Source organism: Colias eurytheme, chromosome 12, assembly GCF_061535395.1.
Source record: "Colias eurytheme isolate Ceu_HAF_F1 chromosome 12, ilColEury1 Martin Lab GWU primary, whole genome shotgun sequence".
NCBI classification, from domain to species: domain Eukaryota; kingdom Metazoa; phylum Arthropoda; class Insecta; order Lepidoptera; family Pieridae; genus Colias; species Colias eurytheme.
Window position 1 is genome coordinate 4847662 of NC_142991.1, and position 9656 is coordinate 4857317.

At 35.5% G+C, this 9656-nt stretch overlaps 1 protein-coding gene across 2 annotated transcripts; it reads right to left on the reverse strand.

The window, feature by feature from the left end:
- Positions 1 to 774: 774 nt before the first annotated feature.
- LOC149903957 (F-box/LRR-repeat protein 16) lies at positions 775 to 7638 on the reverse strand. Of its 2 annotated transcripts, XM_090107957.1 has the most exons (7): positions 7458 to 7638; positions 5276 to 5939; positions 5074 to 5196; positions 4645 to 4813; positions 4300 to 4495; positions 4015 to 4163; positions 775 to 3302 (listed from the first exon to the last, which is right to left on the reverse strand). In XM_090107957.1, the coding sequence occupies exons 2-7, from the start codon at positions 5846 to 5848 to the stop codon at positions 3154 to 3156; spliced, it is 1359 nt and encodes a 452-aa protein (XP_089964083.1). In that variant the 5' UTR covers positions 5849 to 5939; positions 7458 to 7638; the 3' UTR covers positions 775 to 3153. The 2 variants fall into 2 exon arrangements, with proteins under 2 accessions (XP_089964083.1, XP_089964084.1); XM_090107958.1 differs by lacking the exon at positions 5074 to 5196.
- Between the last annotated feature and the right edge of the window lie 2018 nt (positions 7639 to 9656).

Genomic DNA, 9656 nt, shown 5'->3' on the forward strand with positions numbered 1-9656 from the left:
TAATTCACATGTAAAAGTTGATCAGATAATTAATAACGATTCAAAAAGTTGACCGCCTCCTTGGTAGGTACAGTCTGTAGTTGACGCGTGAGTGTAGAACCGAGGGAGGAGTCCTGGGTTCGATTCCCGGTGGAAACGAATAAAAAAAGGTCTCTGTCTGGCAGGACACAGAAGGCTGGTCACCTAATTGTCCCTAAAGAAAATGGATCAGTGAAACAGATGTATGAATAATGCATCTGCCCCCACTAGGGGACACGGGATTTCACAAAAAGTTGCAAGAATGGTAAGTTACATAATAGAAATTGGAATATAACCAATAAATACATATAACACACATTTTAACTCCACCTTTGAGGTAATGTACTAAACGCGTTTTTTACGTGAATTCTCCAGTATTATCAATGTCGTTTTCTAAATATTATTTTTTTTCTAAGAACCATTTTTTTATATTATTTAAAGTAATAATAAAATTCCAAATCATCATTATTATAAGATCTTTTAGTTTTTTCGTTGAGATTAAATTACTTAACTGAAACTTGAAGTCAAATTGTTCATGTAGAATGTGGTATTAAAAATAAGAAATCTTATATATAAAAATGAATCGCAAAACGTGTTGGTAAGCGCATAACTCGAGAACGGCTGAACCGATTTCGATAATTCTTTTTTTATTATATTCCTTGAAGTACGAGGATGGTTCTTATGTAGAGAAAACGTAAATATTATGGACCACGGGCGAAGCCGGGGCGGACCGCTAGTAAAAAATAAAACACCTCATAAAACAGTACATCTATATTGCACTATAACATCTCACTTTGTATTATACAAATTAAAGGTGACTATTATACTATACATAAATTATAAAAACACAAAATTATAGTACTCAGAAGGTACTCAGTTACTCTACAACACAAATCATCACACAAAACATTCTAATTTATAGGCGGGTGTATTGGAATAAAGGGTAAACAATTGAACAGAATTTGTGATAATGGCACGCATAATTTACAAAACAAGACATTGAATCATTATATATCTAAGTAATTAATTTCTACCACACATACAAAAATATAGATTTAACACACACAGTGAAGACAATATAAGTTATGCAAAAAAGACAAGCCACATACTTGTTATGAAAAAATCACAGAACGTTTTATTAGACTGTGATTTAGCATCTGTAGGCGAACACTATCTAAATAGATAAGAATTACATAGTATTGCTTAAATAGTTTAATTACAACCATGTTCATAAAGGTACAAATAACATACATCTTCTCAACAATGTAATATCTATTAAGAGAGAATTTTAATAGATAGTCTAATAATGTTTGATCCAGAACAACTATATACATAATGGTCAATCTACATCTAAATAATAATAAATTATACTCTCACGTCTAAATTCTAGAGAGGAAGGGATGTGAGGAATTCAAATAATTATAGCAATACTTGAAACTTCTACTGTAACGAATACTACATTATGTTTAAGAAAACAGTCGTAATGCTGTGTTTTTTATTATTTATGTACCTTGATTGCAATTTCCAACTATCATACTATTTATTGCATTAGCTAAATTTCATTGTATGTACTAATATACAACTTTATCATCTAACTGCTACAATAATTACTTTTAAATCTGGTAATATTGCTCCAGAAATTCGTTATTTATTGAAATCTATAATATATTAATGTATATAAAGATCTTTTATTTAAGCTGAAAAAATCAAGAATAATTTGCATAGCCTGCATACTATATCGTAATATTTAAAATAAAATTTGGATTTAAGATCATATTTGTTATCAATACTATAAAGTATGAGCAGCATTTATCGTGTAATTAATTTTTCTGCTTTATATTAATTATGAATATGTAAATACATTAAGTATATGGTAATTTTACATTTTTATTCTCTTTAAACGTGTAATTCACACACACAAACACACACACTTGTACATAAGATTCGGACGGTATAGTAATAAAATTGTAAAAATAAAGATAATAAAATCATATAAAACAAATACAAATATTATCTGTGTAAATACACAGAAATAAATCACTTCCAATGAAATATAATGTTAAAAAATATTGACCTAAATATATATATTAATTTTGTGTATATCTGTTTCTTTTCTAAATCTACATGATACAAACTTATATTAAAAAATGCATTGACTAGACTTTGATTCAATTTTTTTTTGAAGCGTAATAGATGTTAATAATAAGGCGTCGAAACTATTTTCTATACAACTGAAATAGAATAGACGTTATAGTTCAATATTTCACTAACCAAACATATTGTTTAGAGAGTAGGGTAAGGTATTTATTAACATTATATAAAGATTTAACATGAAAGATTTAAATCTTTTTTAACCACATACACTCCATTAGTAGTATATAAATTCTGGAGCATCGAATGCGTATTATATCTGCTTGAAAAACGTCATTAGCAAATACAAAAATCGGGGCATTCAATATCATTCATATGGTGCATTAATAATTAAAAATTTCAAATAAAACTTGAGCAAACAGCTATTTTTGTAAAAGTCAATTTGTAGAGAATTTATGAAATGTTTAATAAATATTGCAGTAAAGACTTATACTTTCAAATTTTATAAGGGTTTTTATTAAAAATTAAGTATACTAAAAAAGCTTATCTGACAACTTACAAAGGTAGTTTGCGTCGTAACCAAAATTGGACCGCCCATTACTTTAATAATACTTTCGAGGTGCGCATATTTATTTTTATTACAAATCATCATCAGCACAGCGTAATAATATAACGAAGCTTATAAAATATAATATCGAAAATAGTCATTATATCATTCGAGATTCTGTTAAGTCTTTTAATTGAATATAATTACAGGCATATTGCACAAACTCTATGAATTGACTATTAACATTTTAGCATAAAGTGTATATCTGGTATTTTAATCAATATATTGAATACAAATTGTACTTTTGGCTGGGTAGGCTAAGGGCTATTAAGAAAATTTCGGGCGGGATTTCGCGAACCGAACGCTGTAATTGTTTAGTCCATTTATCCATCATTATTGTTTGTTTCACTTTCGCCGTGTCATAACTGAGCTTTTGGGCGCGAAATTCTGCCGCGTAGTTTTCGTTACGTTTTCCCTGGCCACAAGCGGATAGTATGTTACTCGATGATGACGCATCGCGGCAGATGTTCATGCAAGTAGTCGAATAGTTCGGGCGAAGCGCCCGGGCAGTTTGTGAGCTCCAGTTCGCGCAACTGGCGCAGCTGGATCAGACTCGACAGCCCAGCAGAGGTTAGCAACGGGCACCCTGAAATATAATGCTCATATAAAATAATGGCTTTAATCCATAACTTCTTTAGTGTTGTACTCATTCTCAAATCCACACATAAAAACTTCGTTAAAAATCGGACATGGGTAGATCAGCGCTGCGTCTGCTTTGTAGATAAGTTTGAAATGAAATGAATGTCTAGAGCCATATTGTGTGGTATACTGCAGTGCACATGTAGTGTGCTGCAGTGTGATACAGTACCGGCCAGCGAGAGCAGCTGCAGCGCGCGCATGCCGCACAGGTGCTGCACGCCGAAGTCCTGCAGTGCACATGTAGTGTGCTGCAGTGTGATACAGTACCGGCCAGCGAGAGCAGCTGCAGCGCGCGCATGCCGCACAGGTGCTGCACGCCGAAGTCCTGCAGTGCACATGTAGTGTGCTGCAGTGTGATACAGTACCGGCCAGCGAGAGCAGCTGCAGCGCGCGCATGCCGCACAGGTGCTGCACGCCGAAGTCCTGCAGTGCACATGTAGTGTGCTGCAGTGTGATACAGTACCGGCCAGCGAGAGCAGCTGCAGCGCGCGCATGCCGCACAGGTGCTGCACGCCGAAGTCCTGCAGTGCACATGTAGTGTGCTGCAGTGTGATACAGTACCGGCCAGCGAGAGCAGCTGCAGCGCGCGCATGCCGCACAGGTGCTGCACGCCGAAGTCCTGCAGTGCACATGTAGTGTGCTGCAGTGTGATACAGTACCGGCCAGCGAGAGCAGCTGCAGCGCGCGCATGCCGCACAGGTGCTGCACGCCGAAGTCGCGCAGCTGCGAGCACCAGCGCAGCCACAGCGCGACCAGCGACTGCATCGTGCTCACGTAGCCCACGCCGATGTCCGTTATGTGCACGCATCTGATGTTAATATTTATATTTTATTTATTGTAAACAAAAAATACTTCAAAAACAAATTAATATCAGTATTATTAAATGAAAAGAAATAAACTACTCAGCACAACATTTTTTTTTATGGAGTGGTAACATAATTTACCTATCAAGTGTTAACTCTTCAAGCTGATTAAGATCACAGGCAATGTACTCCAAGGCATTATCGGTAACCCGCGGACACCAGCTCAGATCGAGACTGCGGAGACGAGGCAAGTTTTCCGCAACTAGTTCCACTCCTTCATCAGTAACTTTGCTGCAGCCACTCAGTGATAGCACAGTGAGGTTAGGTAACGAGTGCACTGGAATGATAATGGAAAGGTTGATTATAAGATAGTAATTACTAAATAGTATTGATTGAAGACAATTACATAAAAAAAACAAATATCATAATTTAAAACTTTCTCTTAAACACTTTTCGATATTTTAATTCTTACTTGATCTCACTTACCTATATTAACAACTCCATGGTTGGTGAGTTCCCAACAACTATGTAAGCGCAATATACTTAGCGATGCACTTTGCTTTTGTGAGAAATAACCCAGTGCTGCATCTGTGACATGATACGCTTGCAGCGAAAACTCATACAGAGATGGTAGAAGTTGTGCCACAGCTCCAACCTGTTTTAGAAACCAAATTATTTGTATTCATATTTACTAAAATATTTCAGTAATAAACATATTATTAATATTATGACATCTCAATTATGTATAATAAACCTTTAATAGTTTTCCAAATATTTCATGAACACATTGTTATCTCTTTTTTCTTAACTTTAATCAATTTTATCTATTTTATGAATTTTACTTGTGTTTTTGAGAACTTGGAAACATATATTCAATAAATACTTTAAAAATACCAAATTTGTCTGAAAACTTACAGCTTCATCAGCAATGTTAATGCAATCAGTAAGTGTGAGTGAAACAATCCTTGGTGTTAAACATGCCCATATACCAGCTTCAGTTATTTCATTACAGCCAGTTAGTTCTAGTTCAAAAAGAACCTAAAAATGAAACATTCTTGTTAGAATAAGCTGTATGATACATTATAATGTTAATTAGTTTGATTAAATGTATACACACCTCTAAATGATCCAGAACTGATTCCAAGCCCCTGTCTGTTACTGTGCAGCCCTTCAAGCTTAAAGCATTAACATGGTTAGATGATAGTGGACATATTCGAATGAATTCATTGATGTCATCATCAGAAGCTGCTATGAGAACCAAACCTCGAATACCTCTTCTAACAATTGAATTATAAAATCTTTGCATGCAACATTCTGATTCAGATCTACTTTCACGCAAATCTACAACTGCCACAAGACCCGTCCACCAGCGGGTAGATGAATACAGTATATCTCTCCATTTAGTGCAAACTTGAGCAAGCGTTCTCCTATCATTAGAGTTAAAGTAAAGGAAAAATTTTTCTAGAAATCTTTCTTCTAAAATAAACTGACTCCAGATGAGCGGCCGGGGTGCGGGTCGGCGTCTGCGCGGTATTCTGGGAGCGGAGGTGGCGGGGCCGCATAGTGCGTTTGCAACTCGTTCCACGACGCCAGGTGATCTCTTCCTGCCGCGCAGTCCGAGGCCGGTGATCCGCCGCGACAGTTCTGCGGAGGCGCGCTCCACGACGCCCTGTGCTGACACCGATGACATCTTCACCTTCACGCGGCGTATGGTGTCGGCCGTCCGCCCGCCCCCGGAGGGTGCGCCGCTAGCTCCGTGCTCACAACCCGCCACTTTGCCGCTGATAATATTAATATAAAGATTACTGTACAATTTTAACACATATCAGTCATAAACCAAATTACCTAAAATGCTATTAGCATATATGTGTAGGTACAAGCAGACATTGATTACCTACTGCTTAATTATTTCAATCAACATTACATCTTTTCAAAATTACTCTATAAATATTTTCAATTATAATATTACAATATGAGAGACATGAAGGAAGTTTAGGCAAATTTATATCAATATTATGTGTATTTATTTGTCTGATAAGTCTTTGTTACATGATTATTTTATAACCTGGATTTGGTACAGCTTTCTTTTTCGTGATGAAAAACTTATTACTGTTATGTTTCTCTGTTCCATAATACTCGGGTACCACCAGAAGGACGGTACCCGGATCTTTGGAAGGCTTACGTGGGGACACGGATCCAACACGCAGAGGCCCTTTCGAGAATTTTAATGTGTTGTGGGACACCAGCCGCAGCCTGCCCATGACTGCACTATAGAGATACAGCCCTAGGCAGTCCGCGGCCGATGTAGGACTATTGCAAGATAAGGGAATAAAATAAACTGGGCTATGGAATGGGATGTTAATGGACCGGAATTAAGGACTATGGAAGACTATGGCACCTGCCTTTCTACTAAGATATAGCAAAAAATTGTTGGCAGGTGGTGACTCGCCCTCTCACTGTATGGGCCCCCGAAATAAGTCGCTGCAATAGTGCGACAAGGGGGCAACATATTGTGAGCAGCTAAGGGTGGAGAGGCGTCCCTGGACTTTAAACTACGATCACGCGCTCCCTGAGGGTCCAGCATCACGTGCCCACTCGCCACTTACGCTTCGCATCCACCCTTCGAGCTAAAAGCTCTCGCGACTCCACTCTGGCCGGCCGGTTAAGGCAAGCCAGAGGTGGGGGTCCTGTCCTCGTCAGGCTTCACTCCGACCGGCCGGTGAAGGCGAGCCGGAGATGAAGACAGGGGCCTCCCCCGGGAGCACTCGGTTCCCGCGGGGTCGCTACTCCCCGACACCCCGCCACAAGGTGTCCTGCGGGTTGACTGATTGCACGGGTGGAATATCTATTGTCACATAGACAATAGATATTCCAACCGTGGGCGATGGGGTCGTCACTTACTGTTATTATTATTATCATCCATGGTATGTAAAGTAATAATCTTAATCACTTTGAAATAATCTGTATGGCGATTTAAATAATATGGACGCAAAAAAATATTAGTGCCAAGCTGAAAACTATTTTTCTAATAATTAACGACTTTTGTTTCTGATATTTATTTATATTTTCATATTTTGATCAGTAATCAGGTAAAAAAAATATTTTTGCATAAAATACGCAAATGATCATATTTTGTAATGATGAATGATTTGAAACATATTTTTAAGTGAAACGTTGGAAACTGAATTTACTGAAACAGTATTGAAAATGAGATTAATTATATCATATAATCTTCATATATATTTTATATATTCAAATATAAATGTTTTAGTTAAAAATCAATGAAATAAAGTACAAACCTATAAATATGTATCCAGTTTTAAAATCCACATCTTGTTTAGAAAAAAAATGAAATAGCGCTATTTCTAAATAGATTTATTTTTCTCAAGACAAAGTAACTTATAAATAAACCAACTGTAATGCCCTAAAAATTAAAAATAACCCTAAAATTGCCCCAAAAGTAAATTACAAAAAATTACAAATGACTTATGACGCTGTCATTCAACCTACAATGCACAGAAATAACACAGATGAAAAATATTTTATAGATAATATTTCATACAGATTAACGTTAGCTACCTGTCTCAACCACAGATATATAAACATTACTTGAATTATATTTGGATGTCTGTGATCTCAACACAGAATCTATTCACACTCGTATGTATCACAGAGCAAGTAGCTTAGAGTATATATTACAATAGTATAGAGCGCGTGTATTGCTCAGTGCACATCGTAGGCAGATGAGCTAGATACTATATAGATGTGTGTGTGACAAATAGGGATGGGTAGGTATCAATTGCGTGTTGAACTATCGATAAGTTATAGTACGACATAAAAGAGATGAAATTAATTATTTTGGAACTAATTCGTTTTTCATTACCTGGCAACCCTGAATTGGCAATGTAGCTGTCAAGTTGAATAAAAATTTGTTGTTTTTTTCGTGAAGTGGAGAATTATTGAGATCAAATTGTTATTTAGAACAAGAAATTAAAATAAAAAAGGAGACATCATGAAAAAGGTTAAACGTAGCGGTGTCCGTGATGTGGTGTATAAAGTTTTTATTCGGTGTTTGTCCGAATTTCAAGCTGGAAATTTATTGACTGATTTGGAAAACGTTTACAAACGTACAGCAGAATATACCGGTGAGATTCCATTTATTTTTGCTCAGTACTACGTAAAATAGAATATTCCATTAGTAACGAGTGTTTAATGTATGTATGTATGGCGATTATTATGTTTTCGCAAATTAATTTGAGGTTATTTGTATGTAAACAAAAACTAGTTTTTATAGTGCGACCAGCACAATTTGAGTCAAGAAGTTATATCCAATCCAACCAGCCTCAAATAAAGTACCTAGTTTAGATTTTACTACATAGTATAGTGATAACTGTTTTCATACAGCTATCTATCTATTAATCAATCAAACCATAAGAAAAAAAATCATATTTACTGTATCATATTTACAGATACTGAAGATGCCCCGTACCCTCTTGCCAGTACTTCGAAACAGAGTGATGATCAGTCCTTTGAAGGAGTAGAATATTTAGATTTTGATGAATTATATTAATGTACAAAATTTATCTACAAAAAAAATAAAAATATGTGGTTTTCAAATCGCCTTGTTTTTTTCTACCCGACGGACCCAGAAAGAGGGTAATGTGTTTGAGCTGCATGTATGCTTGTTTGTTTGTATGTTTGATTCTATGTGCGCCTCTGCAGTCTAAACACTTGACCGATTTTTATAAAATAACTAATTCCAAATACATTTAAGTAAAATTTGACCTAGGTAGGTCAATTAAAATACTAATGTATTTTTGTCTTAAATTACACTATTGCTACACTGAAACAATTATAACGGTTTAAATCGCGGTATTTATTTTAGATTATATTATATACATTTTTGGATTTTTATTCTATAGTATCAAGATCGCTTGCGTCGCAGTATCAGTGTTGCTATATGAGCGACGGTGGCGCCCTCATTTATTTTCATCTCTTTTGTGTCGCACTGTATGTAAATAAATATGTATCATAAGTAAATTTTATGTTCAATAAGTCATTAAAGGAAAAATATATGATTTATTCAAAGTATGTAATTTTAATTTTTTTTACCAACTGAATAAAGTTTGTTTATTCCATTTGAATATTTCTTGTATTAATTATAAGTACTTTAAAAAAATATGTTTTATTGGAATATCAGAAAAACGTGAGTACTTTTTAAATAATACAGTTAATAAAAATAAAAGATCGGGTTTAGTGCTATTTCTTTAATAATAAATACAAAAATAATAATAATGTTTTAAAAATGTTAAATAAAAATAAGAAATAATTAATAATTTAAAATGATAATATAATTATTAAAAATGTTGTGTGGTTTTATGAAACCACGGTAAAAGTGAAACTGTTCGAACGGTTCCGAACACTGCTTTGTGTAGCGGCTGCCGAGTAGGTATACCTACTCGGCAGCCGCGATACACGCGACATGCGCTACACAGACC

Excerpts from the sequence above, each read along its gene's own strand:
- LOC149903957 (XM_090107957.1), bottom strand. The coding sequence starts at position 5,848 with ATGTCATCGGTGTCAGCACAGGGCGTCGTGGAGCGCGCCTCCGCAGAA. Across the intron at positions 5,197-5,275 it reads CAGTTCTGGATCATTTAGAG|GTTCTTTTTGAACTAGAACT; the intron begins GTGTGTATACAT and ends TTTCATTTTTAG. Across the intron at positions 4,496-4,644 it reads CCATGGAGTTGTTAATATAG|TGCACTCGTTACCTAACCTC; the intron begins GTAAGTGAGATC and ends TTATCATTCCAG.